Source organism: Drosophila takahashii, chromosome 3L, assembly GCF_030179915.1.
Source record: "Drosophila takahashii strain IR98-3 E-12201 chromosome 3L, DtakHiC1v2, whole genome shotgun sequence".
NCBI classification, from domain to species: domain Eukaryota; kingdom Metazoa; phylum Arthropoda; class Insecta; order Diptera; family Drosophilidae; genus Drosophila; species Drosophila takahashii.
In genome coordinates, this window is record NC_091680.1 from 25,181,992 (window position 1) to 25,206,523 (window position 24,532).

Sequence of the window (24,532 nt, forward strand, 5' to 3'; positions counted from 1 at the left end):
AGAGGGCGAGGCCAGCACAAAAAAAGAGGGCATTGGGCGTAATGCCATTAAGCCATGACGGAGCGGAAAGACTGGACGTTGGATGGGGGACGTGGATGGGGGACGTGGATGTGGAAGTGGCTGAGTGGGGTTGGGCTGGGGGTGAAAGCCCTGCTCATCGCTCCTGGTAATGTCATCAAAGTGGCTACGAAATGCATAAAGCGGCCAACAACGGCAAACACCCGAAAGACTCAAAGGCGAGCGCGGCTAAAAGCCAAGGCGAAAAAATCGATAAGATTCTAAAGTGGCTTGTGGCCAAGGATGTTGGCGTTCCAATGCGATGCGATGAGATGAGATGGGATGCCGATGATGATGATGAGTCTGTCCCATCCGCATCAGTATAACCATCAGTACAGCCATACTCATTCCCATCGTCTTCTACTTTGCTTTGAGTCTCTTTGTACATCAAGTGAGCGGCGATAGGAAGGGTCTTCAAGCTGCACTTTTCATTAATCAGAAAACCGGAAATGAGTTAAAGTCGACCAAGAGATGCCCTTTGCATAATTAAGGTAGGGCTGTGCAGTGAAAAAATTTGATAGAGACTGTAAATAATGAGAATCTGTAATGAAACAGATTTGTACTTTACACAATAAAATTTTTTAATGTTCACAAAAATGTTTAAATATTCGCAAAAAAAACCTGCCTGGATCAAAACTACATTTACCATGGAATAATGGTAAAATTGATATTAAGTAATATCATTTCGCCGTTTATTCTCCCGTATATTTTCTGACTTCTGGACTCAGAGCCCTAAAGTTACATGAGTTACATGAGATTGCGGCATATCAAGTTTAAATTGATACCACATAATATCAAATTGACCATCGCTTAATATGAAGTTCTTTTTGGGTGTTTCTATAAATAAAGGTGCTTTCTTTTCCTTTGGAAAAATATTATTTCGAAGCAATAACATTGGTTTCACAGTGCCGTCTCTTGACATTCATCAATTTTCCCTGGCTGGCTGGCGGAAACTCCGGTTCCTTGGAAATTAGCTGGTCTGCACTGGCAACTGACGTCAAAGTGTGTCAAAAGAGATGTACAAAGGACCGACGGCAAGGACTGCTGGCAAGTGCAATCGCAAAATAATTTACACAACTTTTGCCATCTCATGTCGCTGAAATCGCTCAAAAAAAGGAAAAGGAGCCTTGAGCTGAAAGCTGAAGTTTGTTCGGTGCTCCCCACCGGAAGACGCTTTTCAATTTCCGTGACAAACGCGGCAAATGTTTGGCCAAATTCAATTTGCCGCACGCACATGCAGGCAGGCAGCCCTAAACGCCGTCGAGCATTTAAATCCGACATTATTGAGTTTGCCAATGAATATGTCAACAAAAATGCTGAGCACACGCAGCCGGGAAAGAGGAATAGGGATGGGTATAGGGGTATAGGGACTTGTGCCGCTGCCAGACGACAATCAGCTAAATAGACGAGCCGAAATGCCAGGCCCGCCAAGTCGACTCAACTCAACTCAACGCAGTCGAGTGACTGACTGACTGACATGCTGAGCAAATGATGAGGAATGAATGCGAAATGGTAATCAGCATCAGGAACGGCAATGAAAATGGGGGAATCGCAATCGCAATGGAAAATGCAAATGGAAAACGGGGCAGGGACGGGACGAGTCGAACAACTCGCCTCCGAATGAAGATGGAAATGAAAATGAAAATGTGTGGGACCCGCACGTTCTGATTTCGTTGATTCAGCGTCAAAGTCAGCCCTAAGCCGGGACCAAATAAAAGTCAACTCCTTCTCGCAGTTGTTTAGAAGTTCGCCGGGCAGGGGTCAGAAGAGGATGCACATGCTCTCGATGCGAGGGCATTAATCAAACGTATCGAACCATGTGGCCATGTGTGAAATTGTGCAGGCCACTGATTGCAGATAAGGGGAAGGGAGAGATACTTCTGTACCTCGCAGACAGGACCTTCGAGTACGTGGCACCCTGAGTTATGCAGTGAAAAATTGTTGGGAGCAAGATGAATGGCGGGCACGGGGCAGTAACTCGAAAAACGTGGTCAGCCAGCCAACCAACTATGCGGTAATAAGAAGCTCCGAAAAGAGAGTCTACAAAGGCGAAGATAAAGATAAACCCAAATGATGAAGGCGAAGGAGTGGTAGTGGAGGCTCCTCTTGGCCAAGCAAATATCACGTCGGCTGCCCTCCATTCGCCCACTTTGTGCGCACTTTCAACTTGTCAAACGCATTGGGGGAATGAGCCTGATTGAAGTGACTCTGTCGCTGCAAAATGCTCTGCGCTTCTCTTTAAGCGCCATCGCATTTTCCGCCAAGCTTTTCATATTTCAACTCCGCAGAAGACTCTGGATTGCCATGATTAATCGAAGTGGCTGCACATCCTGACTACTATTCCGAAACACTCGGAGAAAAGCTAAATGATCTATTGGAAAAAACACCGCTGATGATTAAAGGATTTTTTTAAATTTCCCATAAAAGTATTTTTAAAAATGTAGTTCACCATTTACTGTATTAAATTATTTTTTATTATAAATAATAATAATTTTTGACCAATTTTGTCAAAGAAATCTTTGAGTTTAAATCCCCAAACCCTTATAAATAGTAAACACTAAAAACATTTATTTCGTTCAAATATTTAAGTTGTATTTTAGAAAACAGTTATTTTTGTAGTATTTACAATTTTTTTCCGGTGCATGTGTTTGTGTCCTGCCTGGCAGCGTCGTTGTCTTTGTGCTGCCGCGACTGCAGGCTCTCCTTCATCTTCGTGGAGGCTCTTGTTCGTCGTCGTTGTTGGCAGTTTGTTTTACAGCCGGCAACATAATTACAACAACAGTGCCCGGGACTGTTGTACGCATAATTGTGTGACAACGGCAGCAGTAGCAGAAGCCAAAGGACGAGGAGCAGGAGCAGGATGCAGCCAGGATACACACTCCCATACGCAGGCAGAAGCACACAGAGGCGAACACACAAGGCTGTCGCCTTGGTTTTGATTTTGACACTTTTCAGCAACGCCTCAGCCTCAGCCACCTCTTTATTGCCCCGCAGTGCAAACAAGGCTGTCATAAATGCATTTTATGATTTTAATGAGTTTTCTGTTTATGCTTGTTCCCCTCCTGCCATTTGGGGGCATTTCACGAGGCCTTTAATCGAGCTTTGTGCGATGCGAAAACTGCTCTGCTATCGAAAATTAATTAAAGTATCTGACTTTAATAGAGATCGAATTGGTAAGCCTGGCCAAAATCAAAATTTAATTACACTTTGAGGCCAGTTGAGGTGGAAAGACATCAAAAAGCTATCTCTCGATTGGGGAAACTCTCAAACGAGTGGCAAATTAAAGTGAATGTATGGAAGTTTTAGCGTTTGAGATATCCGAACGTGGGGTTACGCCAACCCTTCTCTTAATAACGGAAGGCATTAATCATAACGCAACACCCATTGTTAAGCAAGTGTTATAAAAGTTTGTTGTATGATAAATGCAGGGGAAACCGCAGAATATCATGTGAATGATTGCACTCATAAATAATGGCCAACTCGCCACACACTCATATGTATACCCCTCTGCATCCGGTTGTACCTTTTTGGCATAATTTATGCCAGCACACTGTGCTATTTGTTATTTGCATTTAATTAAAAGCAAGTGCAAATCCAACAACACGAAGAGCGAGTGAACAATGAAAAAACAGCAGTTTCTGCTATGATTTTTAATTAGAAATCAAATAAAATAATCGCTTAAATCAATGACCAGCACGTGTGACAGGCACAACCACAACAACTGCAACAACTGCCTTGCGGCAGACAAACAAACATTGAATTGAAACGCAAACAAACATTAAATTTTCTATTTTTTCCTATTCCCATTTTTGATTGCAGTTTGCCCTGGCAAACAATTCAACTGCCGTTCCACCCGCATTTTCCGGGGCAAAACAATTACAAAAATGAATCGAATCAGTGGGAAAACCACCTGGCCACGCCCACTTCCAGTTGGCAGAGCCTGCGTTTCCCCACTTTCTGTTGTTTGTATATGGATCCAAATCCGAATCCAAATCATGTCCGCCGGCCATCGCTCAAGTAAACCGGCGGGATGAGAGGGTTGAAAAATCGGGGATCGGGGTGTTGAGGCCATTTTTTATGCTACGCCAGACCTGCGGCCATTTTCCTTTTTCCGAATTTTTTCCTTAAATTTATGGCTTTTATTTGGGAGCATCGAAGATTAGTTTTTTCCCATCCACAAATCACAAACATATTAAAAAGTTTTCCGAGGCAGGCAAATAGTATTGTTGTGTATGTTGTAAAATAAAATGTTCTATATTCTGTTATTATAAAACGTTCTGACAGAAATAAAAATGTAACAAAAATGGCATTGATTGAGTAAATTACTATAACATTTTAAAAACCAATTCTTATAAAAGTCTGGATTAATTTATGTACAAAATTGCTATCTAAAACATCTTTATCCAATTACTTGCCGTTAACTTTATTAATATTAGCTGCATTTCGAATTTTAATTTAAAATGTTGAATGGCTTTTAAAGAATTTCATTCAAGTTCTATTCATTTACAAAGGCGTAAATTGAGTCTTAGGCCTTATCTGCTGGATGAAAATGGGGAATTAATTTCTGTAAAATGTGCATTAGACGTTTACCGTATTCCTGATTGTGTAGCATCCTGCTTATTTATCTTCCTTTCGATCTACATTGTTTTTGCATTTATAATCGAATTAGAATTAATCGCATCTTCCAATTATCCGGGCCATTCTAATATGCATGGCTGAGGGAATGGTCCTTCTTGTGTTTATGAGTTGTGTGTGCAGGGAATGGTGTTGCATTTCCGTTTGCACCACTCCGAATGGATCAATAAAAACGTATAAATGCGATCAGGGAGCAACAGCAAATAATTGGCAATTTAATGCGCATTGTTTGGGTGCACACAAGCACTCGTACTCGCACTCACACTCACACTAAGGAGCAGGTTACGTAGCCTAACCGTTGTCCGTAGTCAGAAGTCCTTGTCCGGATACGTGTCCGTGTTCATAACCATGTCCGTGCGCTCTTTCCGTAATTCAATTATGTTTGTCTTTGGTAAATCAGCAAAATAATTTCGCTTGTTTTGCAGCTTGCAGATTGCCATTTCATTTGGATTTTCATTATGCGTGCTGCGTCACGTGTGCAGTGTTTGTAATTACTCTGCCAGCAGCCATTCAACACATTCATCTTGCACGCTCCTAATTGCGCATAACATTTTAAATGCTAAAGCCAACGAAATGTTGTTTATTGCTTAACGCAAACAATGACAGAAGGAGTGGACATTTTGGAAGGACACCTTATCCATATGGATATCCCTGCTGATATAGTGCGGACATGCTAAAAGCGAATTGTCGGGGAGAATTTTAATTGAAATTCAATTTAATTGAAATCAGCAAAATCGGAAATTCATTTGGGCGGCACAAATTAAACACATATGACAGTTGCATAATAAGAAATTGTGTTGTCATTTCAGAGCCCCAAAGAGCTGTGTCCTTTGCCGCCCGCCGCGCCGTCTATTTACAGTAAACACACGCTCTGATGGACGGGACAGCAATCAGCGACATTTTCCCCAAAACCACCTCGCAATTTTTAACCATTCCCCGCATTTTCCCAGCGCGCGTGTCCAATTACGTTGACATCCTTGTTGTTGGCAACGCCGCTCTTATTTACATATGCACATTATTATTTTCGTTTCGCTTTCGTCTCACTTTATCTCAGTTTATTTATTTTGGAGCCCGCGAGTCCTGCATTCTGCGTGCGTGTGTGTGTGTGTGCCGCGATCCTGCTCCCTTTTTTTCCTTTTTTTTTAATTTACGCAAATAAATGGAAAATCAGTCAGAAAAAACTGCTCAACGCCATCCTTGTTTGGATTCGGATTCGGATCCTGACTCTGATTCTGTTTCTCTTTCGGATGCGAGTGCGGATGCGGATACGAAATGCGGATGCAGTTGCCGAATGCGGAGTATCCCAATGCGCTGATGCGTTTTAATTGGAATTTCCGCTTCTCGGCTGCGTGAAAAATTAAAATAATTTCACCAAGGGATGCAGGGCATCTGGCGGCGAATCCAGCAATTTACCAGGTTTGATGGCAAAATTGTTTTAACCAAGAGAGGCACCGGCACCCCACCCCCAAAAGGATATTACGCGACCACACCCCTAATGACGTTCGCTGCATTAGCATTGGGATTTGAATGGTTTTAATTTTGGAAATGGTAGCTGTCGTTAAGTGCCAAAACTGCTAAATAATCCAGATAAGTATTGCACTAGAATCATTAGATATTAAGTAAGGGTAAAGGACTTGCAGATATTAAAAGACCTTAAATGGTTATTATCCAAAATGTATTTCAATATAATAAAATTTCGTCTTAAAATCTAAAATAATATCCCTTAACATCTTAAATTATTTTTCAAAATATCAATAATGAGCAGACAAAATAAAAATCGTAATATATAAAAAAGCTGGTTAAATTACTTTGTACTTTGCACCGGAAGACCGGAAATTAACCTGAATTCTACTTCAAAAACATCAAGATTATTACCGACTTAATAATCCCCATATACCAACGCACCGCAACAACGCTGCCTGAACAATATAACAAATTGTTCGTATAAATAAAAAATGCGTTTCCCAGAAATTCTGACAATGGCGACATTGATGAAATGCCCAGAAATTTAATTGACCATTTGATGTGGCGCCCCCTGGCGACAGTCCCGTCCCCAGCCTCCGCTTTCCTCACTGTTTGTTTGATGTGGGCTTAGAGCATCGCCGACGCCTCGACGCCTCCCACTGGGCCAGCCTGTTAAATGGGTTTTTAAATAAATTTCAGCCACTTTGTTTGTCTGTTTGCTCCCGCGGCTCTTGGGCCACGATTCTGACAAGGCCGCAGATGCCAGTTCCTGATGATGCCCTTTTTTTTAACGTCCCATAAACGTGCCCCGCAGCAAATACTTTTTTAAATGCTAAATAAACATTTTACGGCTGCAAAACACTTAAAAATGCTTAAATCCATTTTGGCTGGCACCCCAAACAATGCGAAACCATACTGAATGCGGCATTAACCTTTTTAAGCCTGCTTTTTTGTAGTTTAAATAAAAAGTACGGACAGAAAGAGTTGATGACAGGAATTACTTGATTTTCGGAAAATAATTGAGCTGAATGCCTGAACTTAAATAAGAACACCATGAAAATATAATTTTTGTAATTTATAATAAGAAAAATATTTTTTCATCTATTTACAGAGAAATATATTTTTAGGAAATACCTTAATGCATCTAATAAAGGTGTACTAAAACATTTTTAAAATTTGTCCCTGCAAAAAATAGTTTCTTAATCATTTAACACAATTTAACAATACAAAATGAGAAGAAAGAAAATCCAGCTAAGTGATAAGATAAAGGCTTAGATTTTAAGGCCTTGCTGGCATTATTATTATCACCCTTAACGGGTAAAAAATCGCGACAGGAAGGGAAACATCTGCTTAGCCTTAATGCGATGAAATTTAATAAAACACGACAATTCATCCCGAGAAGGGGCAGGAAATTCCTGTTAAATTGCGGCCTGTTGGGCGATTAAGTTGCCAAATAAAGTGCAGCTAGCGCGACGAAGCGCGCCAACAAAGGGTTAAGGGTTATGGGTTAAGCAGGAGGCGGCCCGGCATTTAATATCAAAGGAATCCCGAGTCCAGTCCTGTCTTGTTTGCGCTGTGATTTCTCTTCTCCGGCCATCGCTGATTTTTACTTTTAATGAATTCATTTTAAAAATTGTTCGTTTCTTTTGCTCCCTTTTCCTTTTATTTTAACTGCTTTTGTAAATTTTTATGCAATAAGTTTCCCACCCATCAGATGGCCTCCCCTCCGCTTTCGTGTCTGCCCCCTTTGGCTGTGTGCTGAACATAATTGAAATCCATTTAATGAAAATACGGCCGCAAAAAAATGAAGGAAAAGTTTGCCCCGATAAGACATGGGCCTCTGAATTCTGAACCCGAGGGGTTTGCCCGATGGGAAGGTTGGAATTGGAAGGATGGATCGGTTCGGTTTGGCGCGTAATTAATGACATGCCAGAGAGCGTTCGTGCAAAAAAGATTATCTATTAATAGATTACGGAGTGTGTACGTTCGACCACATCCGGATTGATTTCGCACAATGGTCGCATTTAATGTTTATAAAGTATAATTATTGATAAATTAGGCCCCGACTGTGACATGACAAATGGTGGCTATTCTACTGATTGCCATTTGCGGTCCACCCACCATATATAGTATATTGATTTTCCGTTCGCAGTTGGATGACTGCAGAAAAGTAGCCGAGAGGCAATCGAAATGCCATTAGAGAGACAAAGTTTAAAGCGCAGAAACGGGACCCATGTCGAGCATTGTCCAAATACGAAAAGTAGCAAAAAGTTATTTATTATATTTGCCCGAGTGCAAACACAAAGGGCAGTATCCTCATTCTGCTCCTTCTTCCCATCTTCCGGTCCTTTAGACGAGGCACTTCCGTTACGCACTCCTGGGTCTCAGTTATGGCTCCCGATTGGCCGGCATTTTGTGTACGATTTGAGACTTTCTGCCGTCCAGGCCCATAATAAACATGCAAACAACAATCACGACCGAGTGAATCCTTCAAGTTTTGGGCTTGACTTTAAGCCAAACCGAGGATAATAAGAATCAACAGTACTTGAGATACTTGTATGCTTGATTGGTTTCCCATTTGGGGAAAAATCGTTGGAACACTTGAATTTTAATATTTTTGCTTTTTAAATTCATAACATAATTTTTTGGAAATATATTAAAAGTTTAGTATAGGTTTCTTCACATATTAACACCATTAAGCAATTTTAAATTTTGATTTAATATTACTCTGATATTATAAATGTTTTTGTCCAGTGCCCGTGTATAGAACGTCGCTCTTAGAGAAAAATAAAATATTATAATTTGCTATCAAATGAAATCAATTTCAATACCATTTAAATGAAGAACGCGGCCCAACGAGTGGCTGACATGCCAACTGGGACATGCCACCGCCGTAGCGCTCAAGGATACGGATACAAAGGTACAGATACACAGCTAACCAGATACAAATATGTACGACAGATACAAATATACTCGAGTGCAGTTGCTTAGCAGCTATTATGTGCACATGCTCCTCTCCGTTTGAATTGACAGTCAGCGAAGTCGGAATCGGAATAGGAATCGGTATAGGAATGGGAATCGAACTGTCCTGGGCCTCTGGCCTCATTTATTCATTCGTTTCATTTGGCTGACTGGATAGTTGGCCTGCAAACTCCGCCGGAGGCCATTTGGGACTGCTTTTAGACGGCGATGTCGATGTCGACTTGAATGGGCCGGGTTCCTCCTCCTTTCGAATGCTTGTTATTGTGTTTATGTAGTTGGCAATGCCCCTAACGAAATCAAACCACATCAATTGTACACGTAAATGGCCAAGTGGGACCGCTTACATATTCATTTGGGCCGGCCTCTTTGCCTCCTCGCCTCCTTGCCTCCCCTTAAAGTTGCTTAAATTGTTGGCCGCTGGCCTTTAATGAAATTCATGCTAAACACTTTGCCAACTCATGCAATTGTCACTTTGGGGACGAGGGCGGACTTTGCAAAATGAAATTAATTTTGCGTTTGCAGTTAGCACAAAACACTCATGCGACATGTTGGCCACGCTGCCCTGCTGGCAGTGACATTTTGCCGTTTTTGTGACCGAGCGTCGCCAGCATCCATCGCATACATCCACATCCTTTTCATCCTATCCATCCTTTCCTGCCGCTGTGCATTTCCATTTTAACTTTGGTCACACATGAGTTGGGTACGTCTCGGTTACAGTTTCCACTGGATCGTTTCGGCCACCTTGCTGTCCGTTCTCGGGCTTCTATTTCCACTACCACTTGCAACTTGGACCGAATTGTATGCTCAGAGCGACAAAATATCAACAGGACACACGGAAAAAATGCCAGAAAATAATGAAAAAAGTTTTATAATTGCATAAAACTTTCCAATTAACAAGCTGTCTTTGGTTTAGGTCATGTTTGTGTAATGCGTTTTTTTTTGTTGGAAATACGTATATATATTTCTGTAAGCCACAAAAACTGTCAGAGTCGGCAAAGTGGCAATTAGACATTAAGATGTGGGAACAGTCAATTATCGAGGACGGATCGTGTAATTTGCAACTCTCTGTCGACCCCTTTTCCAACCGCAAGGCATACATTTAAATTATTGCACACTTGTTTTAATTGAAAGGCATTCTTCCGAATTTCTCGAGCGTAAATATCAACAACTTCCTTTGAGGTCCTGGTCCTGGTCGGGGTTTCGTTTCGTTTCCTTGCGTTTCGTTTCGTTTTCCCCATTTGCGCAGACATAACTTTGCTGCAGACACGGCAGTGGGAACATGTTCATGTCTTGGCCCTGTCTGGGAAACAAGCTAGGCCCGAAATGGAGGTCCTTAGAGGAGTCGAGACTGTAGCTGTGGCTGTGGCTGAGGCCTGCCAACATTTCATTAAGTTTTGCTGCAAAACTTTTATTAAAACAAATACGTGCCACAGCCGCAACTCCCACATATATATTATATATGTACAAAGGGGGAATAAAGAGTGAAGAGCGAGTGGGCGGGTTCTTGTGTCTCGTTACATTTTGGCCTCGATTTTTTGCCACCGTCTTTGCCTTGCTTTGTTTTTCCTGTTACTGTTTTCCCCCCTTTTCCGACTGGCTTGCGGTGCGGGCAAAAGTCAAGTCAAGTATATTTCGGCTCGCAACGGCAACATACAAAACCGAAATGCAACAATTTCCTGAAAGCGGCTTTCCCACACCCAGTTCTCCCCGGCTTTTTCCCTCGCTTAAGTAAGTTGCTTAACTCTCCGACGATGTTGTCTTTGCAGGCGGCGCCAAAAGTCACAAAAATACACAAGGACACGGCCCAAAGACCATCACCATCACCACCGAGCCCACACCACCCGCAAAACCTCCGAAGGGAAGGTACATTTCGCACGGTCATGTAAGCCGAACAGCAAAGTAAAGTAAAATGGCATCTGGAAATGTAAACTTTTTTGCAGCTGCACTTCTTTCTGAATACTTTTGCCACCGACTTTTGAGCTGCTCCCCCACCTTATCAGCCCCTGGGTTTGTTTTTCTACTCTTTCTTTTTGCCCCCGGGATTCTGTTTGCGTGGGCTGCATTTAAAACAGTCCCGAGAATCTGCAATTCAATGCATGCGAAAACCACCGAAATCCCCCTGCATAAGATTCCTCTTAAGCAACTTAAAGCGGCTCCAAAAGAAGGAAGTCCTCGTCGTCGTCGTCTTTGTCGCCATCACCATCATCATCATCATCAGCAGAGCTGATTTGATTGTATGCTCAGGGGATTTGATTTGCAAATGCCGGCGACATGTGTTCCCCAAATTGAAGATGGCATATATAGAAATCAAATTGAATGGCGATGGCGATGGCGATGGCAAGCAATTGCTCTGTTGCATCCATACATTGTTGTAATCCTTTGGCTTAATTAATGGGTCCTTAAAAGTTAATTGTACTCTCGCCTGCATTGTTTGGAAATAATGTGCACAGGTATTGTGAAATTGCCCTTAACGAGGATTTGCAAGGCGAAAGAGCAGACCTGGAAAATCTCAAGCCACAAATTGAAGACAATGGCAGGCCGAAATCTTGCGTAAATTCTTACTTTTCATGACGTCTTAATTGTTTGCCTTTGTTATCAGAAATTGACAGGCAAATCTTCTCATGAAGCCTAACAATTAAAATGGCTATCTAAAGATATGCCGAGAAAACGGCAACCCAAACTTTTCATTTAACAAATTTAGCAAAATATTATATTTATAATTTGTTTATATAATATTTTAAATCAGATTTGAAAAACCCATTGTTGAATTCAAAATTCTAATTTAATCGTTTGTTGAGGATGCCAAACTCGAACAACTTTCCCGCCTCAATTAAATACTTACCACTTCACACAGCCACATATGCTTTCATCTTTTTGGAATCTAAAAAGACAGGAATAATTCTTGGTTAGAACTTTGGCAAACTTTCTGCATTGGCAAAACACTAAAAATGGTAACTGATAACGGAAAAAACAAGGCGGGTGTGGGGTTGAAAATTAAATTCCCAGACGTAAATTTGTGGCGGCAACTTTGTCACTTGCACAGAGGCACAACAACAACAACAGCAAGGCAACAACTTGATACATTTTAGTGTTTTATCTCATAATTAATGGCGGCGACTGCTGGGCTTGGTAAAAGAGGCGCAACGGGACTTTGGGGGAGCTGGGAGGCGGGGGCGTGGCACTGCTGCTCAAAACAGACACGAAATTAATTGCGCTTTACGCGGGCACGATAAACACTGCAGCGAGGACTTGGAGCTGGAGCCCGAACCCGAGCCTTGCGCTCCTTACTTGGCCCGTTACAAATGAACTGGCTCGTAACTGAAACCCGGATCGGGGAAAATGGAAAAGGGGAGGGAGGAGGAAGGACGACATGGTGGACGTGGACGTCGACGTGGTCCCACAAAATTAATTAAAAGTAAATCCAGTAAAAACTATTAAAGTTAAATTTGGCATGAACTCGACCACAAATCAATCTGCCACACAGGGTAAGCGCTTTATGCGAAGGACAACCCACGAAGTGCGGATGCTGATGGAGTGAGTTGGGGGTCCTTTTGGGTTGGGATGATGGGGTTTGGAGTTGCCAGGACCACCGACAGCTGGAGAGGATTTTATTTTCGGCTTTGGCTCGTACTCGCGTGTGTGACAACGGCATGTTAAGCTGTTTGAAAAGCGTTTGAAGTCATTTTCGTTTTTCATCAGTTACCCATTAAAAAGAGGGGAGTATGGCACTCTAACGCTTCAGAAATGTTCTTTTTTAAAATAGAAACTTTAAAAAAGTGTAATTACTGGCAACATTATGATTATTTTGAGATTTTATTTTAAGTTCAGCATTAAAATTTCTTAATTTCTTGTAGATCCTGAATATAAAGTATGTAATATTAAAACTTTAATTGTTATTTAAGCCCTGACAAACTTTTTTCCCACATTCAAGGGTATCCTGCATTTCAACATAAATCTAAGATAGAAGCATTTTTTTTGTGATAATCTAAAGAGCACTCGCACTCATGCTCAACGACTTACAGGGATTGGCAGTAAGTTTTTTCAACTTGAAAGTTTTTATGTCCGGTATTTGAGGCTTTTGTTCGGTAGCTTGCTTACTTTCTGATTTCTCATCTACGCTCGGTGATTTGTTTCAGCACTTAACGTATAAGCTCCCCAACCGAAAGCCCAAACCAAAAGGACAAACTCGTATATGATTTGCATTAATTTGCTAGAGATTTTGTCAAATCACAAGGCAAACAACAATGACAATTAATTGAAACAATTTTTGGGCAACCAAAGGGCGGGTCTGTGCGGAGAAACTCACAACAATTCCCAGTAATTCCCCAATAATTCGCCCCACTTGGTCAAAGAGACCCGAATGTACAAAGGAGAAGTTTTGCATGGAATTAATTTAACTACCACCGAACACACAAAGAATGCCATCTAATCTGTTGCCATTTGTGTGCTGCCTTCTTATTGATTCGCCTCCCGAAGGCTCAACTAACTTTTGCAGCCAAACTTGGGCACATCCTTCCAGTCCTTCCCAGGACATCCGAGGGTGTGTGTGAGCGCTATCAATCAATAGACCATTTACTATAACTGCAGTTTCGGTTGAGGGAACAGAGAAGCCAGGACGAAGGGAGAACGCTGCGCAATTTGATATTTACTTGCCAAAGGGGCGGGGACAATTTTACAAGTCATTCATTTTGCAATCAGGGCGTTGATTTAATTGGATCGTCATGTCCCACGGTCCACTGTAATACACCATTCATGGCCATGACACGGAACGGTCATATATCAAACTATGTAGTTTATTTTCTCCTTCATGCGAGCACATTTTTCCTCATTTTTCACACAAAAATTCATACGACATTGCAGTCAAAAGCTGAAATTGTCCACCTCAAATAAAAAAAAAATGAAAGCGACACCGAAAATATGGAGAGGTAATAAAAATATATATGCTTTGCATGCCGAGTGCCATTTGAAGTTCGATGTTTTCGCATTTTTTTATCAGGAATTTTAATTGAATTGCACTCTCTGGTAATGCTCGGGCAATTATGTAGCCTGCAATCGAAAAAAACGCACTGCGAAAATAAATTTAAATAAAACAGTGTCTGCAGCCGACATTGGTTTTATGATCGCCACAGAGTTTATGAAACTAATTTGAGTTCATGACATTTTCATAAAGTATATATAGGTATGTATAAATGTGCATAATAAAAAGTAAAGGACAAAAACGCTTAACAAACGATTACAAAAATAAATGGAAATATTGTAAGTAAATTATGCCGACACAAATTGGATTTTGTTTGAAGTAAATTATGAAATTCTACGCCATCGGATTCGTTTGCATTTAATTCAATTATTCTATCAAAATTGTTTAAGCTGCCAGATTCAAAGGGGCATAAAAAGTAGATTTACATTTTTGTATGCCTTCATATTTTCAATAAACTCTGACTAGCATAATTTCAAATTAATTAAGACTTGCTTGCCTTTAAATGAATTATTAATTGGTCTTTGACGTGGTTTCTTTTGGTAAATATAAATATAAAATATCCTCTTTGATGTGATTATAATACTTTAAATTTTCGTTTTTAGAAACTAACTGAATTAAATTAAATTGCAATTACGGTTGCTTATTTTTTCGTTGATTGTCTTTAAAAAATGATTTTTTTTTTGAATCGAAGACTCTTTTGTATTTTTCATCTTTATTGAGTATATCAAAAATCGTTCGGACCGTATTCTCTGGCTTCACTTTATGGACAGTTGACTGAAAGTGTTCGCATTAGTGTGATGAGAACATAAAACGTTTGCAATCGCATCAAACGGTTATTTAGTTAAGCTCCCCCGGCACCCACCCCGCCCCCTTTCGCACAGATCTAACGCCCTCTTCCTTGCCCCCAAGGCCAGATAACGCCCATGGCCCGGAAAAGAAGACAGGGGCAATATTACTTATGTATATTGCCGCATAAGCCGTCACTTGTGGCAAAGTACAAGCAATTTGGCCTGGCCAAGAGGGGGTGGTGGGTGGTGGCGGATAAGAAACGCATTTGTATTAGTTTTACGCGCATTAGAGTCTCATTGCCTGGCTTAGGAATCCCCACATTCGCACCCCCAAAAACCAAAACCCCACCCAAAAACGCAGGACTCTACGAACTTCGAGCAACCAAAACCGCAGCAGAACGAGCATAAAATAAAGTAATAAAAATCTTAGCTGGAAGTTGCGTGGGAGCTGGTCGGGTTGCCTTGGGTTGATATCTATAAGATGCAGACATGTGTATATTATATTTATATGCTGGTTGCGTGTGTGGGCCACTACGTGACATTTAAGGGGGATAAGAAACGTCTAAGACCCAAATCGAATCATAAAATACGAGTTGAAATGGCATTTGTCGCCTTGGCCGCTGTCAAACTATAATTGTCCTTTTAAGTGAGCATTTGAAAAATAGTTATCTCCAAGGATCTTAGGCAATAGTGTGTGTATTTTTTAGTAAAATCCGGGATTTTTCCAACTTATCACTTTGTTGTAATTTACGGAGTTCTTGATATTTTACTTGATACAAATTTTAGATAAATAAAAGAATTAAAAAAATGCTTAACAAATTGGTTTTCAACAGAAACAGAATATCTTATAAAGAATCTTTTTTTTTTTTCATAGGGGGAAAAAGGATAAGGACGCTGTTATAGTTTAGCATCCAAAATGTTTATAATTCAATTAAAATGAAATAGATTATATTAGGGAAATCCCGAAGAAGTCTTTAATATTCTTCAATGCCAACAAGAAATCCGCAACAGCTTCTGAGGTAAAGCCAGTAAGTCAGCCAAGGAACTTTGAAGTATCAACAACTTTGATGTCGCTGGGTGTTTGTCATTGAAACAAATGCAGCACGAAATGCACCCAAAACCCCAATCAAAGCCAAATTACCTAACGAGTAGCGCCATCAAGTGGCAGCCATCTCCACCTCTCCACCATCTATCCAAAGTCAGGCCGAGTGGCAGTAAGCTACTAGAGCTGATCTCGGGCAGCTTAAACTTTTTACGGTCGCATTGAGAGCATCAGCAGCGGAGCATCATAAAATGGCAGTCGACCGACCGTAGATGCTACGGATTCCGCTCAGACACCCCGGAGCGGTGGGGGAATCGCTCAAATCAAGTCAAGTTTTAAGAACTTTTACTTGATTTAAACCCATTAAAAGTCACTTTTTTAACACTTTTGGCGCCCAACGCGGTAGAAAAGCGAGGGAGAAGATGGTATGGAACGAGTAACTCACCTTGTGCCATTAGCGCATGACGAGATGAAGATGGAGAGATGGAACCCGAGCACGAGCACTGGCTTTGATTTGGAGGATGTTGCCGGTGTCCTGCAGACAATGGGAAGTATCCCTGTATCCTGCATACCTGCATAAGCATGCCCCTGGGTCCTTCGTCTTTTAAAAATGAATGCAAGCGCAAAATCCAGGATGAGATGATGGCGCTGACGGAGAAGTGGGGCATGCAGCTTCCTTTCCAGCTCTTTCGGTCCTCGTCCTCTCGTCTTGATCCCTCCTCTCCTGCCCCGTTGATGTCGGGCGGACATAGACAATGACAATCGGATGAGTTGTGAATGATAATGTGAGTGGGGGTCGGAGTGCAAAGCTCTGGGGGAGATAGGAAATAGCGAATATACATAGATGAGCGATGGATTGAATGATAAGTAGCTACAAAAGACGGGTTAACCCCTTGACGTTACAAAGCAAGTAGGAGTACTCCTCCAAAATACCATTCAGCACTTTTTAATCGTTATTTATCGGTTAATTTTATGATTTGTTATGATTTTGTCAGTATTTTTTTCTTTTATATAACTTAATATTACAATTATTAAAGAGTTTTCTACCAAAAAAAGGCCTAAAAAATTCCCCAACGAATTAATTAGTTTGGGAACCCCAAAGCTCATGGGGCATTTGTGTCACTCAATTGCGAATTACTTAAGTCGAGCGGCCTGCATGACAATTGCGCAGATAGGCGGCAGGAAACGCAATGCGGCAATCATGTAAATGCGGCAGCCACATCGCCATTGCGCCGCATTAGGGGGCATCAGAATTTAGGGGCTCTCCGGCACCAGGTCGTTCCCATTAGCATTTGGCATTCCATTCAATTCTGCTGGCTGGCACGCACGATTGCTGGCCAAACAGAACAGAACGCTGCTGATGCGGCGGAAATAATTGTCTTGACACAGATAATCTCGTTACCTTTCGACCAGCAGCAACAGCCGGAAGTTCCCCGGGCGCCGCACCCTCAGGACGTTTTTTGTTTTCTATTTATTTGCGTAATTTATGCTCCACCAACGTCGACACATTCAGCCTCATTTGCCATTCTACCCGGCGGAGCATTCCCATCCCGCTCACCCTGTTGCCTGCTTGTCATTGTTAAGCTCTTTTGGCCCGGCCAGAGTCGCTGTTTAAAATTCAAATCAAATATCTTCATAAATTTGGCACAGCTCGTTACTATAACGAGGCGGAGTACGAGATGAGGTGAGTTTTTTCAGCCCATTGTGAGTGAGACATAAAGTATATCAGGTGAAAAAATACACATTAATGTTCAAGTGATAGAAAAAGGCAAAAAATAAATGTCCTTTTTTTCTATTATATTTTAACAAAGTACTAGAATCAAAACAGAACAGCTAAGTGCCTTTTAATTAATTTTAAAGCATTTAAACAGGTTCTAAACCATGTCAATTTCATAACAATTAACAATGTTGAAGTATTTTTATTTAAATTTTATTTTAAGTTAAATACATTTAAAATAAATGTTCAATTTATTTTTTAAGTGTTTGTTTTAAATTAATAATTTTAAATATTTTTTCTTGATGGGTATTTCGCCTTTGCGCCTTTTTAAATATTTTTTCTTGATGGGTATTTCGCCTTTGCACCTCTAGCTTCTGTTTCCAAAATCGTGCTCTTGCTTTTTTTGCTTTTGCTCTGTCCACATTGCTGTCACTTGGCATAGTCTTCAGAAATTTTGATTTCTTGTCACAATTTGTTGACATTCATTATTTTTGTTGGGCTTTTCTTGGCTCTGCTGCGTTTGTCTGGCCACAGCCAATTAAGGTGGCAAACGGCAGAGGGGAATTGCGAGAGAGTGCCAGATAAGGACACGTTCGACACATGTTGGGGACAACGTGGCGCATGCTTTATGTATTGATTTTGCTTAGCAAGCAGCCGAGCAAGGAGCAAGAAGCAAGGGGGAGGATGGGTGAGGTCCTTCATCGCCTTTGCTGCACTTCCTGTGCCCGGGAACTTCCGCTTCTGTTTCGGCAGGCCATAAGCCTCCTGCCCGCCGCCTTTCACCTAATTGCACAACGAGGACTCAGAACTAAGGACTCGGGACTAAGAACCAAGTTCTGAGCACTAAAGCAAGTGTCGAGTGGCATCGTCTGCTGCAATTTCCGCACTTATTGTTGATGCAGTCAGTCAGTCAGTTAGTCAGCCAGCCATCCAGACACTCAGTTAGCCATTCAGCTGAAAGACTTTAAATTGTTTCCCAGCTAAAATTAATTTGTGTGCCTTGGATTGCGAGTGTTTTTCCAGCTCTTCCCCCGCCCCCGCCATTTTGGGCCTTGTTTGCTCAGCTTCGGGGAAGCATCTCGAGTCCTTAATGGCTAAGGCAAACATGCGCAGCCAGCCCCCTCATTATTTTTGCACAAGCAATAACAATTTGGAAGAGCGTTATGTATTTTTCAACTCAATTAGAAAATGTTTACAATGCGCATGAAAATTTGATGTGGATGCGAGCGAACTTTTGGCTGCCTAGCCAAAACTTAAGCAAAAACAAAGTTGGCTAAGAGAGCGGGGGGAGCCGCTAAAATGGAAATGGCTCTATTAAGCGCCAGTGGAGTCAAGGTAATGCCTCATCCTCTTACCCATAAGATTATTAAGAGTTATGGGAGGGCACAATGGCTGAAAACGGGGGGTGGTGGTGGGAGTTCCATAGGCGCCATTCTGGCGACACTGCCGCAACTTGGCCAACTTTTGTCCGCGTCTGCAGAAATTTCCGTGGCGTCAGGTTGTCGCTGCTGCTGCTGCAGCCGGGTTTTCCAATTCCCTGCACCTACACGGTCAGCAGAAAACCGTCTTTATATGCGGAAAGCCACATGGCTTTTCCTCCACCTCATTCCGATTCCCTCGCCATGGAAGGCAGACAGACAGACAGACGGACGAAGGGACAATCGATGGAGGAGGGCGGAGCCTGCCTGGCCATAAAGATAGCGGACTCTACTCATAACTTTAAAGTTCGAAAACTAATTATGCCCATGGCCTGTCCGAGAAATGGCTGCTGCATTCCCATAAATTATTCTCGAACTCTCGAGCCCCTTGGCTAATTTGCTTTTGCTCTTGCCTCGTGCTGCATTTTATGGCTAATGGTTTTTGAATAACAATTGGCCAAGTCGGGGCCAGGAGGAAACATTTTCGATATACATATTTGCAGGCTTAAGTGCCGCATTAAAACAAGCCCTGTGCCAGCATAGGCCAGACCATCCCCCGATCCAGAGCCAGATCCATCACCATGACAATAAAGGCAATTGACGAGCAGGCAAATGTCGAAAACAATGATTAACGAGCAGGCTAGATGAAATTGGGAGGCTTTCTGCCTGGAAATGGGCGGGGCGCCTGCCACTCACAGAGGCATATAAAAAGTAAAACGAAATCCGTAGACATTCCAGCATCTAGCATCCAGCTGGAGGGGCATCATCAATGATTTAAATTAATCGTCGTAACACACGCAAATCTCGCACATGACAACCGAACGACAACAAAGGAAGTGGGTGGTGGTGTGGTGGTTTCTAGGGGATGGGGATGGAGATTGGTATACGGATTCCTCCTTACAACGGATGTAGACGATTTCTTCCTGCTTTCCTGCTGGCAGCGGATATGAAGTCGAAATCACCATATCAGGCCAAATTACAAGGGCAAACATAAAATGGCTCAGCCAAATGACTAAACGAAGTGGCAAGCGGCAGCACTTGATGGCATTTCGTTCTGGGGAATCAACTTAAAAGGCAGCCGAGGCCAAATTAAAACGAAACGTTGCGATGACGGTGACGATGAAGATGGAGATGTGAAGATGTGGGGATGTGGAGAAGTGGGGATGGGGATGTGCGGCTTTCGACTTGATATCTCTGCACTCACGCAAGTCACTGCCAGAGAGTTTGGGCCACCAATCAGGGCGGATAACATGTGAAGTGGCCAGGGCTCCTCCTCCTCCTTCTGCCTCTCCCTCACCCCAATTCTGTCTGCCGTTGAGCTATTTTGACAGATTAACTCACGCGTGCGGCAACATGGCCACCCCCATTTCCGCTTAACAGCCCAACTGCCCAACTCCCATCTGTCAATTGTTGATGGGGCCGGCAGCTTTGACAAACAAGCAGGCAAAAAAACCGGACACTGCAGACCAAAACAGAGAAGGAGCAGAGAACGAGCAGCCGGAACGGAGTCACCGCCAGATTCAGATTCAGATCCACATTCAGATTCCAGGGACTCAGACTGAGCCAGAGAAATCGCGCATAAAAATACAAATGCAAACAGTAAAATACAAACAGAATTGGTGGCGAAATTCAACAGCTGAAAATCGAACATGGTATGCTCTAAACATAAAGATATATCAATATTTTAAGTTTTAACATTTTTAGGAAATATGTTGGACTGATCAGTTTTAATAATCAATTCAGAAGAATCATTCTATTTTTTAATGTATACATGTCTTATTCGCAACAAAATAGTTAAGTAAAATCATAGTTTTGATATTGCTCAGGATAAATGATTTATATTTTTAGACAGAAAAAAAATCATTACCTTTGTAAGACCATACTTAATTAATCCTTCATTTCTCTTACTTGAAAGCTATTGAAAACAAACTATTTAACCCACACTATTATTTTATTACCCATCTTGACAAAGTTTCCATTATAAACTTACTAATTGAAATTGACGTTAATAATTTATATATCTCGTCAAAAATCGTGATGGAAAGAAATGGTATTTATTTCTTGAATTTTCCGAACTATCCCTGGTAAATCATATCAATTTTTCTGCGAAAGTCGAGGGAACTCGAAGTGAGGGCACGATTAACAGGACTCGACATCCGTTTGGCAGTGTCAGCCATTTGCCGCTGCATGTGTTAAATTTAAGTTTTGATTTACGACCTCAACTTTGTAGGCTGTTGTTGTTTTATATAGGCAATACACCACCCCCTCGCCCTCCCCCTCCCCCGCAAACACATGCCCGTTTTGATAGTGATAAATTGCGCTGTCAGAAGTTGGTAGCTACAATCGCAAACTCTCTAGCCTGTTTTTATTTCAGCTCCTTTTCTTTCTTGCCTTTTTCTAACTGAGTCGAGTTGAGTTGAACCGAGTCGCAGCTGCCGGGGAGTGAGCATAACGTATACGCCCTGTGGCGTATATCAAGATATCTGTGCCATGTCATAGGTTGCCATACTCCACTCCACTCCTCAACCCATCCACCACTCCCATATAACTGGGTTATGAGCCCAGCTCCGAGCATTTAATGGCTGTTGACAGTCGTGTCGGAACACAAAAGGCACAGCATAGCCGGCTTTTTGTTTCAAGCCTTTTTCGCCCAGCCCAGCTCACTTTTTTATGGCCAACTTCTTGACGGGCTGAGCAAGTTATGTGCCCATTTCACTGCATTGTTGTTGGGCTGAAGTGCGCTTATAAATTTGTAATAAAGTTGCTTATGCGCTGCCATTGTGGGATTTATGCGGCCCGTTGGCACATGCGGCGTATGAGCAATATTGGCCCAGCGGACTTTAGCTAATTGTGTGCATTAAATATTAAGAACTATTGGCTGGCCATAAATTGCGCCTGCACTTTGCAATTGTGTGCTCGGCTTTTTTACGCTCCACTGGGTTTTTTAAAAAGCAGGGGGATAAGGGGGAGGATGTCTGGCCAACCGGATTAGCTGGCATTTGGTGGGGCTCTTGGTCTACGCATAAATTATGCAAAATGATTTATAAGCGAAATGGCAAAAGCGAAAACCGCACAACGTAAAAACTAAACATTGACCGACCGCATAAATTAATTGAATTATGCAGGGAAACCCACTACCAAAAACCCGACATTCAGCACCCATCCCATGCGTGCACCATACACCATCTATTCATTATTATTATGTAAATGTTGCATGTGCGTGGGAGTCGATTGCTGGCATTAAATCATGCGATTTGAACTTTCACTTGATTAGCGACGGGCTTAGTTGACAGATTTATGGAGGTTCTGGGATCCTGGGCTCTTGAGCTTAAAGCTTAACCAAAACTGAAATCAATTCGCCAGCGCGCCATGTGTGTGTGTGTGTGAGTGTGTGTAGGAGCAGCACTGAAGTCTATAAAGACTGCCTTTGAAATCAATAAACCTCGCGCTGCTTTTATGGGCCTGAGTTATATACTCGAAATCTGGCCGTGTGTGGGTGTCAGCCATGAGCATGACATGTGTCTGGGCCTTTATACCCCCTCCTCCTTCCACCCAACGACCCACCATCCACCGTCTTAGCTGGCAACAATGTCTTTAATTTCTTAGTAGCTGCATAAATAAACTATAAATTCAATTTTAGTACGGCAACGAGGCACTTGGCTGGCCAAATAGATCGCTTGCGCCGTATTGTATTGGGGTACAGTAGAGACTCTCTTACAAAGACAAACTTTTCTTACTAAAAATGTATTACCAGCTAAAGAAATGTGAATTAATAACACAGTAATATTTTAAAAACTTTAAGAAGAATCATATATTTTAAGATGATCGTATCATTTGCAGATCATTCCCAAGAAAAATTATTTTAATTTGTCATTAAAGCATTTAAAAAATTTAACATTTCTAATCTAGCTAAAAACTTTTTTATTTCTAATTATATTTATCTACTTTTCTAGAACTTGCTAATAAATTAAAAATTACTTCTGACAATTATCCATAACATTACATCAATTTTAAACTATTATGTTTTATAACAATGCATATATAAGAAGAAGACTTAAGAATTTCCCTGCTTCTATTGCTCTTTTTCCTGCATTTTCACTGACCACTGTGCGCCGCTAAAAGAGCAATCCCAGATTGCCACTCGAACTGGTTGCATATTTGCTCAGCTTTCACATAACTTATAAGTATTTATGCCATGCGGCAAACTCAAATAATGAACAGGAAAACTTATCCGAGGAGGATGGAGGTCGAGGAGATCGGAAAGCGGAGGACAAGAAGCAGCAGCAGCAGCACCAGCTGATGGAAATGGCGAACGTTTATCGGGCCGTAAATCGTAGCTCGCTTTTATGCAGCAGGACTCTCGCATGTGCTTAAAATTTAATGACCCTTAAAGACCCAGTATTCCAGCAGTCGGAGGCAGGCGACTTTTATGAGCTGTGTGATTGCGCGACAGCATGTCGTGTATATGGTCGTGTGTGTGCCACATTTGAGGACCCAGAGATTGGCAGCCAGCGTCCAACAGAAGTCACTGCCGCAGGAAGTCATTGAGACGGCATCGGGCAAATGCAAAAATATGCAAAACGAAACGCTGTCATCAAAACTGGCAATCAACGGAATCAGAATCCGAATCAGAATGAGAACCACAGTCGAGTCAGGATAAAATACATGGTATCAGAGCCACATATGAAAGGCAAACAGGAATAGCCCACCTACGTGCCACCTACGTGTTCGCCAATGTAAATTCAAACAAAAGTGAGCAAAAGCAGCATCGATGGCAAACCAGGCCAAGCCAAGCCGAACCCAGTCCAACCAGACCAAACCAAACCGATTCGAACCAAACGAGGCCAAAACGGATGGCCAATCGCAATAGCCAGCTGTCCATGGGATGGCCAGGATTAACAGTTGGGGCGAAATGAAATGGATAGGATGTAAAAACGTTATGCCGGCCAAAAGGCGTACAACAGTTTAAGCACTTGCATTGCTATTTTGCCATTTCCCATACTCTTCTGCGGGCCATTCGCGAATTTATTAGCCACTCTCCAGGGACATTCCCTCAATATAACAGACGTTCATTTCTAAGCAACTATGGAATTGGGGAGATACATTCATTTGTAAATATCTCTTATAAATAAAATATGTTATCGGATTTTAAATTAAGGTCTAGGAGTACCTACACACAAAAAGAAAAACGTCGGGGTCAAATTGATATGCGCATGGTAAATTTCTGTTATTGCATTCGCATATCGTTTTTACCGAAGAAGTACAAACTCTTTCAATTCGAAACAGAGCGAGCTAGCCCTTAAAGTTACATGAGTGGGAGGAAGAAAGACACATTCGAAAGAACTGGCTTGTTGCTTACATTTTGAGCATATCGAATCGAGGTGCCCACATATCAAGTCAAAATTGATTTTACATAAAATCAAATCGATCATCGTTTCATAACAATATTTT

General features: G+C 41.8%; 1 protein-coding gene across 2 annotated transcripts in view; it reads right to left on the minus strand.

Moving 5' to 3' along the window:
- The window catches only part of LOC108066749 (uncharacterized), a 45,480-nt gene that overhangs the window by 14,948 nt on the left and 6,000 nt on the right, over positions 1–24,532 (minus strand). For both annotated transcript variants that reach the window (XM_070215420.1, XM_070215419.1), the window contains exons 3-4: positions 16,392–16,757; positions 11,981–12,019 (exon numbers count right to left, since the gene is read on the minus strand). In XM_070215420.1, coding sequence (XP_070071521.1) covers positions 11,981–12,019; positions 16,392–16,696 — 344 coding nt within the window. In that variant the 5' untranslated portion in view covers positions 16,697–16,757. The remainder of the gene's footprint in view (positions 1–11,980; positions 12,020–16,391; positions 16,758–24,532) is intronic.